The sequence below is a fragment of the Patagioenas fasciata genome, chromosome 12 (genome assembly GCF_037038585.1).
Source record: "Patagioenas fasciata isolate bPatFas1 chromosome 12, bPatFas1.hap1, whole genome shotgun sequence".
Taxonomy (NCBI): domain Eukaryota; kingdom Metazoa; phylum Chordata; class Aves; order Columbiformes; family Columbidae; genus Patagioenas; species Patagioenas fasciata.
The window spans coordinates 6,477,831-6,500,579 of record NC_092531.1 but is presented as its reverse complement, the minus strand read 5'-3'; the positions used below and the strand labels follow the sequence as shown (position 1 = coordinate 6,500,579).

At 44.5% G+C, this 22,749-nt stretch overlaps 1 protein-coding gene and 2 long non-coding RNA genes across 13 annotated transcripts in view; 2 read left to right on the top strand and 1 right to left on the bottom strand.

Moving 5' to 3' along the window:
* Positions 1–4,525: 4,525 nt before the first annotated feature.
* NEO1 (neogenin 1) overlaps positions 4,526–22,749 on the bottom strand; it is a 165,409-nt gene continuing 147,185 nt past the window's right edge. For 4 of the 10 annotated variants that reach the window (XM_071813736.1, XM_065847835.2, XM_071813737.1 and 1 more), the window contains exons 18-29: positions 22,054–22,192; positions 19,634–19,741; positions 17,208–17,402; positions 16,571–16,603; positions 14,929–14,997; positions 14,021–14,168; positions 13,476–13,714; positions 12,995–13,087; positions 10,417–10,575; positions 8,951–9,205; positions 8,514–8,653; positions 4,526–7,097 (exon numbers count right to left, since the gene is read on the bottom strand). In XM_071813736.1, coding sequence (XP_071669837.1) covers positions 7,014–7,097; positions 8,514–8,653; positions 8,951–9,205; positions 10,417–10,575; positions 12,995–13,087; positions 13,476–13,714; positions 14,021–14,168; positions 14,929–14,997; positions 16,571–16,603; positions 17,208–17,402; positions 19,634–19,741; positions 22,054–22,192 — 1,662 coding nt within the window. In that variant the 3' untranslated portion in view covers positions 4,526–7,013. The remainder of the gene's footprint in view (positions 7,098–8,513; positions 8,654–8,950; positions 9,206–10,416; positions 10,576–12,994; positions 13,088–13,475; positions 13,715–14,020; positions 14,169–14,928; positions 14,998–16,570; positions 16,604–17,207; positions 17,403–19,633; positions 19,742–22,053; positions 22,193–22,749) is intronic. The other 6 variants (XM_065847836.2, XM_065847838.2, XM_071813739.1 and 3 more) reach the window with 5 other exon arrangements.
* Positions 10,569–12,228, top strand: LOC139828912 (uncharacterized). Its single transcript, XR_011740982.1, has 2 exons — positions 10,569–10,854; positions 11,440–12,228. It is a non-coding gene; the product is annotated as an uncharacterized lncRNA (long non-coding RNA).
* Positions 14,767–22,086, top strand: LOC139828911 (uncharacterized). 2 transcript variants are annotated; one of them, XR_011740981.1, is made up of 4 exons: positions 14,767–14,864; positions 17,167–19,794; positions 21,506–21,622; positions 22,001–22,086. It is a non-coding gene; the product is annotated as an uncharacterized lncRNA (long non-coding RNA). The 2 variants fall into 2 exon arrangements; XR_011740980.1 differs by having other exon boundaries at positions 21,506–22,055.

Below are 22,749 nucleotides of genomic sequence, written 5' to 3'. Positions count from 1 at the left end.
GCTGATCTCTGCCACATCTATAGCTCATGGCTGTGCTGCTGGGCAGGAACAGTGTCCCTGGTGGATTATTAACCTCTTCCCTGGTGCCTCAGGCCCCTCTTGCAGCTTCATGGTTTGTGGCGAAGATTTAGTGCCAGGACAACATGATGTTTCATGCCACTGTAAGCCTGGTGCTCCTGGAAAGGCTGTGTCACATGCACTTATCTCTAGCAAGATGCTTAACATGTGGCTTTTAAGTAGGTCTACTCTGAAGGCTCAAGTGTGATACCGTATATATATATGATGTCATATATATATAGGAGGTCCAGATACCCCAGGAAGCATTTGTGCATGGACACAATACACATTTTTCTTCTCCCTGTCTCCAGCAAAATGATCTCCAAAATCATAGGGTTTGATTCAAGTTGTATGAAAACAGGGAGACACCTGGGGACTCAGGAATATCCTGTGAGAGGCCATGCGTCACAAGCACAGGGGACTAAGGATCCATCTCCAGTTTGTCATGACGCCTTTGTTTGCTTGCTGGGTTTCACTGCATCTCAGTGGCTTGTAGTATCTAGCACAGTGCCTGTTTGAAAAGGGCTGTCTCCAGCTCCACTCCTCACCCCATTAAAACTCCCTTGTCCTGCCCAGCCCCATTTCCGAGCCTGTCTGCACAACCAAGTCCAGGCAGGTGGCCAGAACGAGCAGTGCTGGGTTGGACACTCCAGCTAATTCCACACAGCTGGGAAGCGGCCCTGCCCTGGGGATGGAGATGGGAAACACCTGGGGAAGGTGAGGCACGGGGCAGCTCTCAGTCTAACTCCCAGCTCCTTGCAGCAAGCAGCAGGCTCCTCCAGCTCAGGTAAGAGTGGTGGTGGGGATTTTGGGGTGTCTTGCTGTTTTAAACCCACTTTTGGGGATGTGCTTGTGGTCCTCCTAATTGCTGGGAGCAGCTGTGGAGGAGGGGTGGAGCCCTGGCTCTGTGTCCAGGCTGGGGACTGTCCCCAAGGCCAGGGCTGCGTTCCACGTTGGGGTGGGAGGCTCTGGGAGCTGCCGTGTGCTGCAGTGTGTTGCTAACCAGTGTGCATCCCATCTTTAGGGTCCCCTCAGTGCTAGCAGGTGTGGGGCTGGGCAGCATTTTCCCCCAACCCTGTATCTGGTGGTGTCCTTTTTGTCCCCCCCCTCTTTCCCTGCACACCCAGCCCTGCTCCACCAGCAATGTAGTTTCTTTCTCCCTTCCAACTATGGCTGATCCCACATGGGGCTGAGGTGACCCCAGCTCAGTAACCCGGTGTGTCACTGAGCCTGTCCCAGCATTTGGCTACCGGAGCTCACCAAAAAGCAGCTCTAGGGGCTGGGTTTACCTGGCAGCTGCTCTCTGCCCATACCGCAGTGTTGTCTCCAGTGACAGGGATTTTTTGTCATGGGGCTGCAAATCCTCCCCGCAGCCAGTGAGGAGATCGATAAGGAGCAGCATGAGCTGGGGCTGCGCCTCATAAACCAGCAGCAGCTGCCAGGGAAACCCCCGTGCGGGAGGGAGGCCGCCCCGGCATCGCTGTCCTCATCGCCATCCTCGGCGCAGAGCTTGGCCACATGAAGTGGCTGCTGTTACCATGGTGATGGAGCAGAAACGGGGCTCGGTGTTTTCCTCGCATATGAGGATGCTGGGCGGGATGAGGCTGTCAGGCACGCAGCCATCCCCGGTTTCCTCGTTCCGCTGGGGAAGCCCTCCCCAGGCTCTAATCACAGCTGGGCTCCGCTGACAAACCTCTGTGTCCTCTGAAGCCCCAGATGGTGCTGGGTGCCCACACCCCGGCCCCCCTGTCCTGCCCCATGTGTCTGCATTAGCAGTGCCCCTGGGAGGCTGAGCTCCCTGTGAAAGGGTCCTGAGGGGGGCCTGAAATCGTGTTGGGGGTTTCCAACATGCTCATCTGACCGTCCCAGGTCTGTCTGCAGAGGCCCTGCCAGCCAGAGACAGTCACTGAGGTTACAAATGGGGCTGTTCTTTCTTTTTCCCTCAGGTTTGCAGCCCAGGACAGAAAACCTCATCCCCTTTTCCCAGAATAACGAAGTGACAGGAGGTGGAGGCGCTGACAGCAGCCTAAAATGAAAGAAGGGAAAAAGGGACACAGTAAAACCTTGAGTAGAGGAGCCTGTGACAGCCCAGCCTTCCCTCGCCCGCCAAGGGTGAGTACAAGTGATTTGGATTGTTAATGTGTGATTTTATTGCTACATCTCTAGCATGACTCATTTAGTTCTCCCAGCCTTTGTGGTGAGGAGGTTGCTGCAGGGTATTGTAAGCAGGGCTGTGTCTGGCTCAGGTGGTGAGGATTTGCAGATCCCGGAGCAGCCCTGCATTGTGTTTCCAAGTGGTGTTACCGGTGTGTTTGTGTGTTGAACAAAAGCGCTGTGGTTAAACTGCCAGCCTGACCCACCCCGTGGGCACAGCACCCTGTAGCACCCTGCAGCATCCCCTCAGCCTGGGCACTGGGCAGCTGGCTGGGCTGGGATGTCCTGAGGGAGCTGCGGTGGGGAACAGCATTTCCTCCTAAGAGAGAGATTACTGAGAAAAATCAACGTTTTCTCTAAATTGCAGCTCTATGGGAGGTCACGGTCCCTACAGAGAGAGCGGCAGCGTGTGCTGGAGGAAGGTTGGGGAACGGGCTGAAATGTGAAGTGACTGGGAGAAGTTGATTCTCATTTGCTGAAGGGCAGGCAATAGGTTATTGTCCTGGTTTAACTGCTACTGGTCCTGCTTGTGGAAGGAAAATGAGTGAGGCACCTGGGAGTCCTGATGGCAGGACCTTTCTCAGCTGGCAGAGAACTTTTTCCCGCAGCAGCACTCAGAATAGGCCGAATCCTTCTTTGCCCACCCTTCTTGCTGCCTTTGTCTCCCTGGCGCTCTGTCACATTCAGGCTTTTCCTGCCTGCAGGTGTGTGTGTTTCGCACCCTTTCACTCGTGTTCTCCTTGCCACTTTTCCACATTGTGCTTGCCAAGGGTTGGCTTTGCTTTTCCCAGCCCGCTGGTCCTGTCTGCTGCCTGTCCCCTGTCAGCCCCCTTGGCTTGCTGGGATGATCGTCCCCTTGACTTCCAGGGTGTCTGTCACACTGGAGAGCTGATGAGCTTTTTGGGATGCAGAAATTTTGCCACGTCTGCTTGTGGAAGGTTCTAGAGGGTCACAGTGCACCTCAACATTTGGCTTTTAAGAGTCACACGGGCTGTATGTGCTCAGGCTGAAGCCTGTGTTGGGTTAGGGGAAACCTGGCCCCACAGAAAAGCTATAATGGTTTAATGTTTTTGGCAAAGGCAGTTAAATCAGGAATGCTTTTATTTCAGATAAACAGTGTTTTGGTGTTAGGTTAAATCCAGTCTCAATGCATCTTAAAGACAAGCAGCTCGAGTTCTTTATTAACCTGCTGCTAACACGAAAGCATCACAAATGTGAGTGTCCTTAACCCAGGCTGAAGAGAAACAAGTGATTTTCTTCCAGGGGGATGCACAAATGGTGCGGCCGGTGGGTTAGCGGTGCAGCTTTGGGTACCGGCGGGTCACTGCTGCCCTCTGGTGTCCCCATCCCCACTCAGCTCTCAGCAGCTCTTCCTTCTACCTGCCTTCAAACGGGCTACGCGATGAACGCCTCATTAAACTGTCCCTTGGTCGCCTGGCTTGGTCTGCAAAGCAAGTAGCACCGACTAACCTAGCAAAACATATTCACTTTTAAAGCTAGAGGTTAGTAAGTAGAAGGGAGGGCCTTTTTTTATTTTCCCATATTCATTCTGTCTGCCCTGTGACAGCCTCAACTTAATGAGGAACACCTTTGTGCCATTTCTCCTCTCCTGTAGATGTGCACAGCCCAATTCTAGCATGGCTGAGAAATCCCTGCTGGGTCTTGGAATCCCTCCAGAACTTGAGGCTCCCACCTGAGAGCTTCGTGTGCTCCAGTAAATGGAAAGATCAGAGCGGCAAAATAAAGAGGGGGAAGCTGAGGGATGCAAAACAAAGCAGTATCTTGTGTTCTGTTAGCAGAGGTCAGGCTGAGGAATGCTCTGATGTCCCCGAGAACAGGGGACACCGGTCACTGGGCAAGCGGGTGGCTTGTGGAGAAGAGGCTGATGATCAGTGAGAGTCTCTAGTATTGGAAGCAAGAGGCTGGAGCTAGAATGAGGGGAACAGCAAGTATATTACTGCACTTAGTAAGTGCTATATTTGAAGAATTATAGGATTATTTTGCTGTGATTTCCTGGTTTACTAAGGCTAGTCAATGCAATTTCACTGATGTGAAACCCTTCCTTATGCTGCCTGCTTGTTTAGAAGGTGAGACTTCTACTGTTGAGCTTTGAAAGGGAGTTGAGAGACGCTACATCCTCGTCTGCACAAAGATGGGGGGATAACGGTTCTTCTTTCTCTGGATACACAACTCACCGAACCACAGCAAAAAAGGCGCGAGTAACATTCCAAACCTGGTCACCACCCTCACTGAAGAAAAACAAAAGGTATAGGAATAAATAAAAAGAGAACAAAACTCTCCAAGCAGACCGGAATTCAATTGGATTTAAAAAAGTGTATTGGATGTCCAATACAAAATAATAAACATGAAGTTATTAAAAAAAGCCATAGAGTATACAGCAAATACTACAGAAAAGCAAAAAAATTGTACAGAAAGGTAGACGGCTACAGCAGGCCTCAAAATTCTACATGAGAATCATAAAACAATATACAGGTTTGGTTTTTTTCCCCAAATGTCTCTGAGGGACGCTGTCACTGCACAGCTTGGCCATGACACTACAAGGATACACAATGTTCCAAATGGAAAATCACAGGATACGTAAGAAAACGTAGCATTAAAATGTGAAAAAGTGCAATACAGATTGTACACTGAATTGAATAAATGTTTGCTGTTTTTTTTTCTTTTTTTTTTAGTTTAACCTTAAAAAACCAACTTTGAACAGTTGTTTTATCATTAAAAATATTCCCCCTCCCCAAATTCAATGACAATATTAACATTCATGGTGTTATACATAAGTAAGATTCACGAAGACCCACCAGCTAAGAATACTGTGTATGTATGATGGCATTTCTTTGGGTAGAGGTAAAAAACAGGCAAAGGAAAACATACACCCCCTCCTTTCAGGACAGGCTGTGTATTTCATCACTTAAATACATATTCTGTAGCTTATTTTGCCCTGAATTGTGTTGATTAAAATTCCAAACATCAATTATCTGGGTTGCCCACGGTGCTCCGATTAATTTGATTCCTTCCCTCCCATTCAAATAATAAATAAACCAGCAAATGTCCTAGAAATGACAACACAGAGTCCAGGAAAAGAAAGGAAGTAAAACTGGCTCGCCCTTCTCTTAGTGACAGGGACTAGGAAAATTAACCTTCTCGGTGATGGTTTTTTTGGTTATTTTATTTTAATGTAAGCAGATTACAATACTCCTCTTACTGTTCCAGCACAGGCAGCGCCCGTGACCTGCGCGTCCTCCATCGTCACCGCTGAGCGCCCGAGGTGGCAAATCCCACCGCTCAGGAGGAACAGACGCTCCGTCCCAATCCCCAGTAAGTCTGGAGTTTCCTTTCATCTTGCAAATGAAATCGCACGTGAATTTGTTAGGCAGCTGAGTATTGTATTTTTTTCCCCACTTTGTACGCAATTTCTCCTCATAGAGTACGGCAGAGCCAGGCAGTCGAGGAGAAGAGAAAAACCCCTTTTCTTTCCCCTCATATAGGAGTTCCCTTTGAAATTTCCTTCCTCTCTAGCCAGCTATGTGAACAGCACCTGAGTCGCTAATACTGGTTTTTTCTTTTCAAACGGTTCCCAAAGTGTAAAAAAATACATGTTTGCCTTGCTCATGTCTCTGAACGATCCTGAAGAGGAGGATTCTGGTTTAAATAGGGTAGGGACACGGCACTGGGGTTGGACTTGCTGCTGCAGGATCCTGTGGACACGTGGTGTTCTCAGAAATATGATATGGTCTGTTGCTGATGAGGAAAGGTCCAAAAAGAAGCGTTAGTGTCATCTGAACATAAGGAACCCTACTTTACAGGAGGAATTTATTTTAATGTTTCTAAATGAGCCTCGCTGCAATTTGTTAACCACAGTATGCTGAAGGTACAGGGAAGGACATTACAGAAGATGCTTTCATTTGCTTCGGTCTTTCGAGTCGATGTAGAAAGACAGGAAAACAACAATAATGAAACTTCCCGCTGGATTCCCCTCCCCCTTCCCCATCTACTTCCCCCCCCCCCCACTTAAAATATTGAAACTGCACAAAAAGCGACAAACAAGCCTTTCAAATTACATTTCAATTCAAACAGACTGGTAATCTCACAGTGATGAGAGGAAAAAGTCAGGCTTTTAATAATTATAATATAAAAATAATAAAAAAAGCTTACAAATAGCAGTGCAGCATCCCAAAAGGCCATGGATTAACTGCCAGAAGGGGACGTAATTATACGCAGAATATAAAACAAAACAGAACAACCCACGCTGGCAATGAATTTTCATACACAATAGAACAAGCAGTCAAACGTCAGTCTAGGCTGTGGAAAACAACAGTTTCTCCTCTTTTTTTTTTGATTACAGTATTTTTTTTCCTTTTTATAAAAAAAAGATAAAACAAAACCAGAAATTGTACATAAATGCCAATGTCCAACACTGAAAAGGCAGGGCAATCACACCACTGAGACAAAACCTGACCCAAAGGAAAATAACCCAAACAAACCCAACACGAAGTCCACTTGCTTTCCTTTTGTCTGGATGCCGATTCCGGCCCGTCCTGCAGGGACGTGGAATCCCACGTGGCAATGACTTGGATGACAAGACAGGTCGTCTCTCCTGGCCTGGCTGTAGCGCAGACGCACCGGCTGGCTCGTTTGCTTTCCGTACATGCTCTCGTGTGCTGTCCCTCTTTATTTTTTAGCTTTTTTTTAATCTTTTTTTTTCTTTCCTCTGTACAATTCCTTGTGTTCCAAGGCTGAGTCCCAAGACTTGCAAAGTGTCTGGAGTCGTGTCCCGGTGCGGGTGGTCACGCTGTAGTGATGGCGTTAAGGTCCTTCATGAGTCCTTCCAGGTGGGCCATCTCTTTGGTCAGCTCGTCCGGTTCGTAATTCTGGGCGAGATAAAGAGCTGTTATTATTGGCAAGGTGACTTCATTTCTTTAAAGAGAGACAGAATTATGAAATAAGAAGAAACAGCCAGTGATTCTGGTGTAGATTGTGACCCTGACACATGAATAAGCAGATTTAGTGACAGTTACAGTTACCTGAAACATCTCTCTGTTTTAATACAGATCTTTTTGCAATAGTGATTCATGGTTTCACTGACTCTTAAGACTGTGATCATCTTATCTGTTTTCCTTGTATCAATTCCTGCTTCAAGATAACAGCTTCCTTTGAACCAAAGGAAAAATCTGTAGAAAAACCTTCCCAGCTTAACTAGAAAAAAGCTCAAAGGAATCACTTCAGTAAAACTGCTTTGAGAATCATTATGCTTGCTAAAAATCATACTCCACTTTTAGTCTCAATTGTCCAGCTTCCCATTTTCTTGGGGTAGAGCATCGCGTAGATAACAGAATTCTGGTAGCTGTTTGTGTGTGTAGACAGAACCACGAACTGCTGCATCTCAAAACCTTTGCTAAGCTGACCAAGCTAAACCAGTGTGGTTTAGTTTTCAACCCCCGCTGTTCTCAGAAGCAGCAGAGCTCCTGTCTCTATATGAGGCCCATTATTAAACCTAATATTGCAACTACTTCTCAGCTGATTGTGTTCCATAAAACTGGAGTCCTGACTGGGATCTCCTTTCCTCTGCTTCTAGGTACAACCCTTTTCTTTCATTTAAATAGAAACAATCACAGTGGGCGCTTTCCAGTTTACCAAGTAATCTGGCTCGTCCCGGGCAAGTCCTCTCTGTCCTTCGTCTAAGACATTATCTGCCAACTGTTGACAATGATAGATAGCAGTGAGTTAGGACGACTCAGGCCCATCCCTACAGGCTCTCATAAAAAAGCAGAATCAATTCCAATAACTTTCTAATCCTAACTTTATAATCTCATGCTATAGATGGGATCTGTCTTTTTTCCTCAGGGAATCGTGATCAGCTAGCAGAAACCAGCAAGGAGGCAGGAAAGGAAATCTCAGATAACTTCACGTTCAGCTAATATTAATAATAGCCTCAGTTCAGCCAAAATATTGTTGAATGTTTTTCCGTTTTTGACGAAGTGGGGCTTGTAGGCTGGAATAGCTGGAAGCGCTTCACCTGTTTAGTGTTATGTAATTAGCACTGAAGGTACCTTAAGTAATTTTCAAATTTAGAAAGCACCACTAATGCTTGCGATTTAAGTGCTTATTATCTGAATTTACAGCCTTGTGTAAAGGTATTTGCGCTAGATTTTTTTATATGGATAACAAGCAATGGCACTTGGTGGAAGTCAGAAGCCTCATTATCACCTGCCTTTGAAATTCTCAGTGCAGACAGGACTAAATGTGATATAAAATATGATATAAAGATGATATAAAGAGCGATTCACCACGCTTTCCGAGTCCTCCAGCATCCGAGTGGTCTCCTGCACGTCAGGGGCGCTGGGAACCACCACTGGCATGGGGGGGCGAGTTCTTCCTAGAGTCCCAATTGACGCAGTCTTCACCGAGTGAACTGGATGGTTAGGAGCTTAAAAGAAATTGTTATATAATTAGTGTTAATATATAGCGTTAATTGGTTCTGTGTATTCAGAAAACTCTTGAAAGCGGGGAAGTAAAAAGGATTCTATAACACTTCAAATTACGCAGTCCTGAATTGAATTTTTGTCTGCTTTCTCTATGTACATAACACAAAGGGCACTGAACAAAATTTAGTCTGGCCCCTGACATACTTTCTTTGAAGCCCAACTCTACTCTCCCTTCAAGGAAGTTTTCTCTTCATCTTAAACCCCTTTTGTTTCTGTTTCTGGCAGCTTTCCCGGCTCACCTTGCTGGGTCAGTAAGGGTGTGCTGGGCAGCGCGGGGTCGTACGTGGCCCCGGCCGGCGGCACCGCCGGCACCGCGAAGCTCTTGAGCGGGTGTGAGGGCCGGACGTGCGCGGTCGGGAGGCTCTGAGCCGCGTCCTCCTCCGGCGCAGCACCCAGGTAAGGCCCCGCCGAGCCCTCGGGGTCCTGGTGCTCGGCACACGGCTGAGACGAGGAGGCCGGCATGGTGTCCATGCTGGGTGTGTTTCGGACGGATTCTACAACACACAAAAAAACCCATGGTTTATTTTCTTTAACACCATTTCTGTCTGCGGTCAGCTGGAAACAAAGCAGTAGGTTTTGCAAGCACCTTTTCCAAGATGTCTGTTTTAAGCTAAGAAGTGAATTCACAGATTAACTGTGTAGCGTATAGCACCAGTTCTGTGTAACTGTCCTGTTTTAAGGTGAACGGCACTGGCTGTCTAATAACAAAATAGCGTGAGAACAGAATGACTCCACAGGCATAATACCAACTCAACAATTTTGCACTGAAGCAGCTATCTGTAATAAGACCTCAGATAAGCATCCTAGAATACAAATCTTCATTCTCATTTTATCCTTCAATACTTCCCAGTATTAGCATTATTAATTGGTATATTTTAAGCGTATGTCAGTGTAGTGCATACAGTGAGACGGTAGCTGGAATTTAGGGCATTGTGATCCTACTCACAGCACACACGAGATCTGGATCATGAGAGCTGTCACTTCAGTGTAAAAGCAGAAGGGAAACCTCTGCCTCTAACATATTGGCTGCCTTGCATTTGCAGCCTCGTGAGTTGTTTTCATCAGGAAGCAGGAAACAACACTGTTGGCTGTGGCACCTTAATGAAAATGTAGACCTTAAACTAGAGAAGCTCAGAATTCACTTCATCCCAAGCTGTTACCTAAGTGGGATTTAGCCACAGTGCCGCTTCAGAATTTCGCAGAGCACTGGAGACATTATAAAAAAATATGGCAGATGATTGCACTTCAAGCCTGAAAATGCTGCGTAGGAAACACCAGAATATTCTGTGTGCTTCGGGATGATTGATTAACTAACGTCAGCTCTCAGTAGCGAAGTCTGGACTTCTGTCCTCTCTCACTTTTAAACATGACTAATTAGTTTTCATCTAAAGTGGCTCAAATTAGTCTTAAACTGCTGTTTTGGATTCCTGGTCTGAAGGGTTTAGAATAAGGAATCTTCCTATTTCAGTTGTATATGAAACATTAAGCCTCTTTTTCATCATCACATATCTCAAGGGTCAACATCTGATCTACACAAGAAAGTGTCTAGCGAAAACTCAGCCTATGAAGGAATATTACTTAATTACTGTACTAAATCTCTCTGTCTTTCATGGAACATCACATAACCAAGTTTCAGGGTTTGATTTCCACGTTTCACTCATTGTTTCCATGACAAGCAAAATCTCCCTGCTGATTTGTATCTCACCTGTGGAACTGGCCCTGTCTGAATGGGAGATGGATGTGCCAATGGGCCACGGGCTGACCTGGTGATGGAGATAGCTGCGAGTTGGAGAAGCGAGGCTGCCGGAGTGGAAATGATGGTGAGGGTTATCGAGGGAATGGATGGGATGAGCACTAATCACAGCTGTGGGTGAACACAAGACAGAAAAATGCTTAACGCACAGACAAGCATGCACGTGTACGTCCTGAAATGCACCACGTGTCCCTCCCTTCTCCCACAGAGCCACGCAACGGGATTTCCAGTGACACCATGATGATGGTTCTGCACCCATTTTCCAAGTCTGCTCCAGCACTTCATGCCAAGATACACAACCCCCCAGAGAGGCAGAGCTCTTCATTTCCCTGTGCACAAAGTACATCTCTCTTGGCTGAATCTTTCAAGCGCTGCTATGCTTGAGAAAAGGTCAGTTCCCTTTAGAACTTCCATGTATTTCACCCTGTGCTATAAATGTCAGACCTAATACAGGAGAACTAGGAGCTCAAATTCCAAAATAATTTCTGGCTGTCATTGAATTTCTTTACATTGTAATGAAACGTGGCATCTTTGGTTAATTAAATAATGCAAGACAAAGGGTAAGAGTAGGGCAAGACACTTGGTGCAGACTTAGTAAAGCTCTGCTCCAATAAATTCAAGCCAAAAGCCTCTTTTTCTTTTCCCCCTCCTTTTGTTATTTTGCTGTTTTCTTTTTCTGGTTCGAGACATGTGAATTTTATACTGACTGTAAATCATCCTTTGCCCTCACCCTGATGTGATAACAAACTCAGTTCTCCCCAGCCGGGAGGAAAAGCACGCGCAGAATTTAGTTCTTAGGACAGCCTATAATACTGAATTGCTTAAAGTCATCGAAACAAAAGAGTCTCAACACAGAAAGCAGGAGGGGAATGCTACCACTAGCACCATAAAGACAAAAAAGGTTGTGGTTGGTTATTCTTTTGAACCTTTTTTGGAAATTCTCTAAATGCGCTGCTTTTGAAAGTTACTTTTCAGGAATGGCATGATGCACTAATCCATCTTTGCAAGGGTGAGCTCAGGTCAGACTTGTTGCACTGACGCAGGTGGTTTGAACACGAAGGCTGACGAAACAAACCTGACCCCTCCTGAAGAACGGGATACGGGAACCCATCACTGGAGGCGATAGGCGTAGAGATTTGCAGCTATTGCTAACGAACAACTTCTCCCACTGAGTTACGCCAACGTCATTGTCAACCTCCTGTCAATGAAGAGCAACTAAACTCTAATACTGGGCAATCGCTCGGTTCTAGATGTCAGTCCTGTGAGAGCTCTCAAGGGGATGTGAAAAGTCACATATTCTCCTTAAGAACTTCAAGCAAGATTAAAATGCCACTTTGTGGGAACAAGGGAAGGGAGGAAAAACCCACAAAAGCTCGGCGATCAGGAGTCCAGGCAGAGGTGATGGGCGTTAGAGACAACGATTTTAAGACATAAACATTTTAATGACTTCTATTTGTAGAAACCACTGTCTTCAGCAAGGCTTTCAATCATTACCATCACCTGGCTAGAGGGCTGAACATAATTATAGAGCTCAGGGAACTCTAGAGCTCAGACCAGCTACGCACTGTGTAATTTTGCTGTACAGTTCTGTCACTGCACATTCACTTCTGTGCGTTTGACGTGTGTTCTTAAGTCAGGGTTTCTGTCCAGTTGTTATGAGGTTTTAGCCAAGTCCCCTTCCATCTCAGACTCATCACTTGAAAACTAGATATACTGTTTAATTCTGGAAATATTTCTTGATAATGATTAAAGTACTCAACAAAATTTCAATTTGGCACTTCTGCTTAAATCATCATTAAATAGGGAAATACACAGATAAGCAATAACCAGACATCCTCCTCAGGACAGCAGTTATATTTAATGTTTCAGTATGACTGCAGATAAGGGTAAAATGGTTGTTTAGAAAAGAGTAAGCGTGAGTCCTGTAAAAGTAAATCCCACTTCTCTAAGCTCACAGTTTCAAGACAGTGCCAGTAAATAGATGTCAATATACTGAGGAGAGTCACCAGGAGATTCCCCAGGTATCTATGCTGGGACTGGTTTTAATCAATTATCTTTCTCGGTGACCCAGAAGCAATCAGCGCAGTCTTCAAGTTTGTCAATAACAGTACGGTCTGTGGGGTAGTTAAATACTATTTGATGGCAAATAACTCCAGAAGGGCCCCACAAGACTGAGCGAGGGGGCAAAGAGACTGAGCACCCCTTCAGTGTACAGTAACATAGTGAGGGGAAAATAATCAAAATAGTAACTAGGATGCTGCAGTTAGAACTCAGCAAAGAGTTTTTGGAGATACGGGTGACGATCTCTGATCTCATTAGCTCAATGTGCACACTCCTCGCTCAGTGTTCCTTTTAATGTGAGCTAAGGATGGCTTCACCATCAGGGATTGGGGATGTTGTCCTTGAGCTGTCTCCCCGCAGCCAGGACAGAATTCCTTAGGAGGCTGCGGGGAGGTGAGCGGGTATGCCCGTGCGTGCAGCATCAACGCGCCTTGTTGGGCTGCTCCCCACGTCAGGGCTGTTCACTTACGCTGAGGTGGTTGAGAATCGAAAGGCATCATCATCTTGGGTCTCATCCCTCTTCTTCCAGCCAGCGTGGACATGCTGTCTTCTGACTCGTGCCCTGAAGGAAAAATCCGGAAGGTTATTTAGCATTGCAGGGAGATGGAGCTGGTTAGAGCACCAAAACCTGAATCTGTGTTTGACCAATTAAAAAAGTCACACGCGTCTCTCAACAGTTTAACACAAAACACTTGTTAGATGATCTTCTGATTACTAATCAGTATTTACCACGGGAAATCAATCATTTAATGCTTGTGCACTCAGATTTCTCACTAAAACATGTGATCCATCCTTTTCAGAGGGTCTTATAAGCTAGGCACACAAAACCATCTCCCCACTTGGAAAATACAAAGATACTGAAAAATGTGTCAGTGAAGTGATGTCAAATAGATACAGTAAAATGTATTTTATTTTAAATATGACGGTTGAAGCACTTGTTGATCACTGACCTCTGTAGGAATTCCGCCTTTGATGGATATTGCTGTCCATGGAATTATCCACCGGGGTGATGTCTTGGGAGTTGCGAGGGATGGGGGTGTCGGTCATGATGGGGTTGGGATCTGGAGATTTATCGATGGGTTTTAGCTCTAGTCTTTCGTGGTGGATCCAAAGGTCGGGAGGTTTGACATCTTTGGAGTTTCCCTTGTACTTGTGGGACCCGTTCACCGACTTGCAGGCAGCTCGTTTCCTTGGGAAGGAAAACAAATGTCACAGTCTGAGATGTAGTTTCCTTTCACTTGTTGAGGAAGGCAAATTTGCACTGATCCTTGGATCCTTCAGATCTTGTGGCTCAGCTGAGCAAGAGCCGTCCACTGGGACGAACCTTTGAATTTTCCATCCGACAAAGCTGAACGCAGTTCTGGTGCCATGACATTTGTCTCAAATGCCACCACATGCTGCGCAACTTTCATTTAAAAAGAATAACTTTGCAGTCCTTACAGTTATTAAGAGAATATTCTAAACACAATGGCAAAGTTCCACACTGACATCTTACTTTTTTTGGTGCGAGGTTGTCCGCCGGGTGCAGAAGACGGCGACTATGACCACGATGACGATGGTGATGACCCCGACGGAGACGATGATGACCAGGAGCATGTTGCTGTCCAGGGGAGAGGTGGGACTTCCATGGGGGCTGTTACTGCCTGCGGGGGGGAAAAAGGGTTAACAGAGAGAAAAAAATCCATCAAAAGCAAGTAGTGCCCAGGAAGGATTCCTAGAATCATACAGATCAGTCGAATGAGAGAGATGGTTTGTCTGCTAGGATGTCCAGTGAAGTGCTCACTTATTATTTTTGTTATCTGTGTTTCTGGATAATTGTTATATAGTGTTTTTTATATATATATGTATGTATATATAATTTTTTGTTTTAATAGCTAAATAGCTTTAGAGTCTAAGGAGAGTTAACCTGGGACCTTTTCAAAACTACAGGCACTTTCCTTGGACCAAGTCATCACAGGAATGGGTATCAGGATCCTACAGTGGTCACTTTCCTCTGAGAAAACCCCATTTTCTGTAACACTAACGAGTGTCATCTTGGGCAAGGCTTCTGCAGTGAGCAGGGCTAATAAGGAGGAGATTAGATGAGACTTCTTTTCTTTCCTATGATGATCTTTCCGAATAAGTTTTGCTGGTGTACTAGGGCAGCTATTTTAAACCATACAGGGAACAGGATCTGCTTTTCAAGACTGAAATGTAAATGTGTGTAATGAGATTTTCTTTCCATGTTCCCCACACAGGAGGTAAGAACATGAAGAAAGAAGAACGAGACCATCTCTGGCGCAGGAACAACTCCTGTCAGAAAGAGAAGTTACTAGGGAAGATGTCATGGATATTTGAAGGTAAGACACAGCAAAACACAGCCCCCCATGTATTTTCCAGGCAAAGCTTTAGAGCAGCACGTACCACCGAGCGGGGGTTTGTAATCCGGGCCCATGTCCAGCGGGCGGCCGCCCTTCCCTGCGGAGCCAGAAGCTGCAACAGGAGATGCAGAGTTATTGGCACACACTGTTATTGCTGTGTTATTTGTGTCACTAAGCTTAGGAGCCACTACTGGTGTTCAGTTTGTAGAAACAGAACCATTCTTCTGAGTTTTCTCCTGTCTGTGCAGCTTAACCTTCTGTGAATGTAATTAGCTGCGTCATTATAAAGCTATTTGGAAAGAGTAAAAATCCTGTTAGCTGGTGATGTGTAAAGAAAACCACAAATAGCAGAAAAGATGAAATAATAAAAATTAAATAATTATTAATTACTGAAATAAATCAAAATAATCTTATTAATGGCATTATTCAAAACAATCTATCCTATATTTGTATAAATTAATATGCATAATAAATTATGATTATATAGTCAAACTATTCAAACACATATCATACATTGACATACATTAAGAAATTATTAATATTAGGGGAATAAATGAAATCTAGTGTAATTGAAAGAGAGGTACTGCACTAAGGTGTAGTATTTTTTGTGTGTTGGGCAACACTTTCATGAAAGGGCATGAAAGGCTGTGAGGAATGAGTGCGTATTTCTGGGGCTCCCTTTCCCTTTCCTCCCTCCTTCCTTCCGAGTTCTGCAAAGATCTCTGCTTGGCCAACTGTAATTTCATATCCTTAATAACACCATGACAGAAAATTCAAATAATTGCTACTGAAGTTAACAGATCACATAAAATAATGGAGTAGATAACAAGATATAAAAAGACAGGAGGGTACAGGACTGCAGGATGGTAACGATGGCTGACAATTTACAGCAGTGCAACAGACAAACCAGCAACTTTTAAATAAAGCAAGCACTTGAACCTTCCCCTGCTCCCTGCCAATTCAACATCTGCTTCCCCACAGCCGTCCTGAATCTCACCCAGCGTCTCTGGATATTAATTTACTCCGTAACTGTTTACTGTCTGCTTTATTGGGTACACAACATGTAAAGGCATATTTAATTAATTACTTCTAAGCAACAAGTAAAATAAATTCATTCTCAACACTTTAGGATCTATTTAATTGTATGTCTGCGCTGATTGCCAATGTCCTGTGAAATTCATGCCTGTAGACTAATTCCTCCCCTTTTTATTGGCCTTGTAGGTTATTTGGAAGAAACCAAAAATAGCCCTGAGACATTCACCTTCTAATCCAATGCACTCAACTCAAAGCTGCCATTTTTCAAGGCAGCATTTTAAAACCTGAGGGCTTTAGAGAGTCTGGAGCCTCAATGAGCCGACCAGAAAAACTTCCCAGAGCAGACAGAGTTTCTTTTCTTACAAAAATAATTATAGCTCTAGAGCCCTGGCACAGGTTGGCAGGAGCATCACTTAATCCAAACGCATTCTGACAGAACAATTCAGCTCTGGCACAACCCTGGGAGATCCCTCCACGTTCCTAACACCCAACCAGTGCTGCCCGTTCTTCTGCTACTAAAAGCACCGCAGGAACTTGCTCATCTACACTTCGAGATATTGGTTTCACTTCAAAAATGCAACAGCACATGGACAGGAAAAACAAACGGTGTGAAGGATGGGATAAAAGAGAAAGCGTGGCTGTTCATTTACCTTGATCGTTTGGCATTTTATCTGAGGACTCAGCTAGTGGGGCAAGCACAGGGAAGGAAAAACAAGAGAGAGATCACAAGCCTTGAAGGAGCGAGAGACAGAATTTAAAGTTTCACATCGCGTAAGCGCCCTGGCCAGAGCTCTCATTTCCAAACACCAGCACTCACATGGAAAAAGTAGCGATAGAAATTCCACTCCTCACTTTTTCACCTCTCCTTAGAGTCCATTTTTCTCAAGATATCAGGCCACCAGTTACCCAGCCCTGAGCAGCTGTGTCACACTACTCCCCTGACACCATCCAGCTACCAACTCCACACAACACCTAGAACCTTAAAGCAACTCAAAACTGCTTTTCTAAAAACCCCATTTAGGACATGGACCTTCGGCATTAATAACAAGCTGACCTGTCTGGTAATTACCTGACTGGTAATTTTGAAACAACACAACCAATCCAACAGCGGAGCAGCATTTCCATGTGTATTAACTACATGCAGGAGCGATCCAACACAACATTTCGTTCTAGTCAATCTCCACTGTCTTCCTGACTTTTCCGTTTTAAAGATAAAATTTTCACTATTGCTATCTTATCCTTACAGAGGCTGCATTCGGGAAATGAGAAGGAAGATATTCCTCCTACCTTTGGGTGTTCGGAACTGAACCGCCTCGGACATGGGGCCCATCCCCTTGGAGTTGCGGGCCTGGATTTTGAAGTAATATGGGGTGTCGAGGGTGAGCTCCTGGATCTGGTGGGTCAGTCTGTTTCCCACCACAGGTTCAATAACCCAGTCGTGTATTTCGGCGTTCACATCCGTGCTGTAGTAAATGATGTATCCTGTTGGAGGGAAAAAGCAGAAGAACTTTATACCTGAAAGAAGTGGATAGTGCTAAGATCTCAAAGAAAATGTACTATTGGTATTTGCACAGCTAAAGGATTATGGGTTTTCTGAACGGCTATTCCTACTTTTTCAAAGACTAAGAATACATTCAAATAGGATACATCCTTCCATCTTAAATTTTAAACCTTTCAAGAATACGTGTTAAGAGGAAAAAAGCAATCTCAACATCGACGTTATTTTTGAATATGGAGAAATTATCTTTACCTGTTCATGGATCAAATAATGTCAAATAACATAAAGCTCTTATTATTAAAAAATCCTCAAACCATTCATATTTATTAAAAATAATTAACATTAAACCAACATAACATTATCAGGCACAGCTAAAGGACATGTTCAGCACTTTTTAAATTATTTATTTTTACAGTTTATTAACAAAGACAACAATACAAAGAGAACTGAAGTTCTCTTGCACAGCAAAGAAAAAAGCTATGGGAAGTGTTTATGATCTGTTATTAAATATATTGTAGATACAAAGCAATATAAAGTCAAAGCTTTGTATCATTTGTTATATAAGAAGCAGAGCTACTTGTTGAGCTCGCACAGCAACATATCTGTAACTTGTCTAAGCAGCAGCAACATATACATCTATATATAGTGACAGTTAAAAGCTCTCTATACAGTATAGTGGCACAGGACTACTGAGTTGATTTATGACCGTACTAATTAGTCAGCAGCTATACCGATGCACAAGCATCTGGACTCCAGACCAGCACAGTTCAGTACCTCACATCCATCCCACCCCCATGAAAAGGAGATCAGAGCTGGAAAGACGGCTGTTCCACAGATGTGCTGCAGTTACATCACTGCGTCGTTTTCACGGCATTACTTAATGAGGAATTACTGCAGCCCTAAGTGGCATCGGCGGCCGTCCCCAGCAGAGGGCGCTCAGCCCCCGTGTCCCTGCAAAACTAGTAAATACATTTTCATTCAATGCATATAAATAAATGTGAGGTTCTCCTTCACAGACATTGCCAGGAGATTTTGTACCTGGAAAATCGAATGCACACGATCATTTCGTGCCAGGCAAGGCTGATCTCTTTGTACATTGTCTTCCCTTGCTCGTGCACGCACTTGATCTAAGATGAAAGGCTGATCTTTGCAAGAGCGTCTATAACCCGGGGATATTTGTGCTTCACATTTCACCCGTCTGCACGACCCCCGACCGCCAGCTCTTGTTTCTCCCATCAAACCTTTCTTGTACAGAGCAAACATCTTGTTGATAATAAAATAACCCTTGATGGGCTTGATGTAGAAGAGCAGGCCAGGAGACAAAGCACGTACCTGTTACAGCCGCTCCATCCTACCTGCAGCCTTTCACGGGTCTTTCTTACACATTACATAAAACTTTATTTTAGTTACTCAAGGTTGAGAGTCTCCAGCATTCTGCCCTTTCAAGGGATCTAATTAGCTCTAGTCTCCTGTCTAGAACCTGGCCTAGACTCCCGCCTAATCAGATGCTGGCTGGTTTCAAAGGCTTCATTCTGCACCATGGTTAATTTTGAAAATAAAAGCAAACTAACTCATACACTGCAAACTATGCGTCAGTACAACCTGATTTAAAAGCTTAAAGCTTGGGGTAAAAAGGAAAATTGAAGCAAAAGCCTTGAGGAAGGAGAATCCAAACAGAAATTACTGAAACACTAATTATTAGTTTCTGTAAAACGATCTGTCTGCCGTGAAAATGATGCAGTTTCACAGGCGAATAACAGTTTACTCTTAGTACTTATGCCAGGGGACTAATAAACTGATTTTAAATCTGTTCTGTGCCCACAAAATGACACAAAGATGACAAAGAGCTCTGGAATGGAGTCTTCTAAATGAAATACGGATGGGCCAGATGCATTACAGCTGTACTTCTGGAGGCATCTATTACAACAGCACAAGCTGATGAAGGCAAAGGTTATAGAGCTGTTTCAACTTTCAATTATATTTCTGGTTAGGCTCCAATTTCACACTGCAGTTAGTTTATATCTTAATATATTTTTACTAGGTACAAAAGTAAATAATTAATCTGAGCTACTAAAAAGATTGACAAAGAAGATCTAAACCTCTTGGCTAGCTCTAGGCTAAATTAAACCTGGAACATGTTCCCATAGTTATGCAGGTTAGATTCTGCCGTTAACCGGGTGTCTTATATCTACAATATCGCTCACGCAAACTGCACCTGTGATTTTGCCGTTGGCTTCGGATGGAGGCTGCCAGTTCACAATGATGGTGCGGGGCTTCCCCTCCTTGCTCACCACCGTCACGTCTTTGGGAGGAGAAGTCGGCACTGCAGACGGAAAACCAAAACAGGCTGTGAGAAACGGGCTGCCCCGTCACTGGGTAAGCACCTTCCCTTCTGTTTCACCATTGAAAAAGCCACGATAATAATAACGCTGAATGTTCAGGCTTCGAACACATCCAGCATCCCAGTGCAGCGCTCCTACTGGTTTACTCCAGCTGGCAAACGCCATCATGGTGTGCGGCATCTCTGTAAGGAGGTCCCTGCTTCTAACTTTGTCTGGTCACTGTAAAAATTACACGAGCTGATGAAATAAACATATTCTGTATGTACAGATATACAGAATATCTCCATATCTGCAAGTTAATGGTGGGACCCAGAAATGCCAATCTGAATCAGCAAGGTAAATCCACCAGAGGTGGCAAAACGTAATCCGTAATTGCTGATTTAATTTAGTGAAGAATTATTTGTCATTGGCGAGGAAATCTGCACCACCACAGCACTGGAAATCCAGAAATCTCTGCTGAACACCATTCAACCTTTTTCCCCCATTGGCAGAGAGTGAGAGCAGGAAAGGGGAGCGCTGCTTCCCCATCAGCCTCCTGCCCAAATTCAGGAAACTGCTCCAGAGAAAACCTGAAATCGGAGACTTTCTGGCTGTGAGCTCCGCTCTCCAGCGGGGGCTCAGATTAATGGTTTCCAGCGTCTCCAATGGTGCATTAACCAGCCACGGTTTGCAAGGCCCCACGATGAAAAACCCGAGACTTCTAATGAGGCACCTTTTAGCAAAGTAAATCCGCCTTGGATATTTAATACTATAATAGTAACATTTAGTGCTTACACGGTGCTTTCTGCATTTAAAGAGCTTTCTGTGCATTACCTATGAGGAATTAATCTGTCCGTCCGCTGAGATGGCTCCTCATTATCCCTGTGCAGAGTAACAGGAGGCAACCAGGGAGAGCAAAAGCTCAAGAGTTACTGTAACTATTATCCCAAATACTTAAAAACGTGCTCAAGGGAAATGGACCGATGTAAAGCACCAATCAAGGCCCTATAGGAAGCTCCAGAGAAAATAAATCCATAGAAAAACAATCTTGGGCATTAGCCGAGGAGCGAATCCTGTACAACGCTGCTGCTCACCAGTGTTCAAAAATAATGAGTCACACGCTCAGGAATCTGGCGAGTAATAGAAATCACACGATCTGTTAGCAGAAAATACACTTAGCCATTTTTTTTTAGTTCCCAAGATTTAAGTCATATTTGCAAATACTCTTTACAACCAGCCCAACTGGAAACGTAGCTTCTATTGAAATGAAATGAGACCTCCTGCATCTCCCCCTCGCTCCTGTGCTTTTTGAGCTTCAAATTCTTTATTTGTGCGACCTCTGCAATCTCTCATCTTAGCGTAGATGTACGGACAAGAATCGTACGTCTGTCAGCAAAAATACCAAATAAAGTCTTGTACTGTGGGAAGGGCATTGTAGAATAATTGGGATGGGAAAGGAGCCTCGGTCCAGGCTGGTGGATTCCCACCGAAAACTGAAGCAACTGAAGCTCACAAAGTGTTTCCGAGATTCAGAACAAGTTATGAGCATTCTGATTTTATCCTGGTTTTGCTTTTTATTATTTCTTGGTTTAGAATGCTGGATGAACTCACCAACGCTTGCTATTTTTGCTGTATTTTACTTGAGGCTGAGGGCCGCAGGTCACGTGGATAGGCTCTTTTTGTCTTTACGCTTCCAGTAATCACAAACACAAGCATAAGAAGCAGTAAATTTAGCGGCACAAATATCATTTCATTTCCCACTGCAGGATCGGAGGGCCTGAGTTCCTGCCGGTACCTACAACCCCTTTTCTTTCCTGTACCTGGATAGCGCGGCGTTTTGACAGCGCTGCAAGAGCAATTCCTGCTGAAGAACAAGAACTCAGGTCTAACTGGGATGGCTTCATTTCTACTGGAATGTTTTAAAAACTTCCTTTGCCTCCTGCACTTCCCAAGTCTGTAGTAACTATCATCGTAACTACGGCAAATGGAAATTCTTCTTTGCTGAAGTGTTTTCTTTGTATTTGCGATTAACATGCTATTTCTGAGCTGCGTATGCTTCTTTATTCTCTCCTGTCTGTGAACTGTGGTACATTATTCATTACTCCTCTGTAATTTGATGTAAATTCTTTTGCGTGCAATCATCCCTGTGAATTCTGAAGTACGTTGTTTTTTAATCAGGATTTCTGACTAAAGCATAAAGAAGAAAAGCCCCGAGCAATTATTCATCAGCATAATTTCAATACGTGTTTTCCCTCCTCCAGAATTGTGGCAGACTCGACTCCATCGGTCTCGTCGGCCCCTCCGGAGCGCGTACCTAATTCAAACGTCGTTCCGTGCGCCGTCATGCTCCAGGTGCTCGATCTCCGACCTTTGGTCACCATCACGGAGAATTCGTACAAGGTGTTTGGCTTTAACCCGGTCACTAAATAGCTCAACGTGGTGGCGTTTGCAGTCTGGAAGAAAAGCAACGCGTCAGGAACTTCTGGACTGAAACCCATCCATGCCCAGCTCCCCACCAGCCTCGTCTCAGGTGTTTCAAACCTTTCAGCATCGCGGGCATTAATTCCGTACCAGTTTTGCTCTGTCATGCAAATCAAGTGTTAATGTGCAGTTGTTTTATCCTAAACTAGAAATTCTTTCTGCAATCAGCAAGAGCATTTAATAGCAGTCAATTACACATTTCAAAAAAAGAGAGCAGTGCAAGGTGCAGAGCACACTTGTAATGCGGCAGGTTAAATCACTGTCTGCTCGGGGGGGTTAATTTACAGCATTTCATTAACTCCTCTGGCCGGGGAAAACAATGAAGCCCAGCTAACAATAACAGGCCTTCTCCAAATATCCGCCTTTCACACTCCTGTTATAATTTTCTGTAAATATTTAACATACTTTAAAACAATCAACTGAAAGTACAGGTGCTGAGAGACCTGAAGATAACGAAGGTTTATTAACAGGTCCATATTTTTCAGCAAAAACTGGTTGTCTAGGATCACGCACTCAAACTACACGTGGT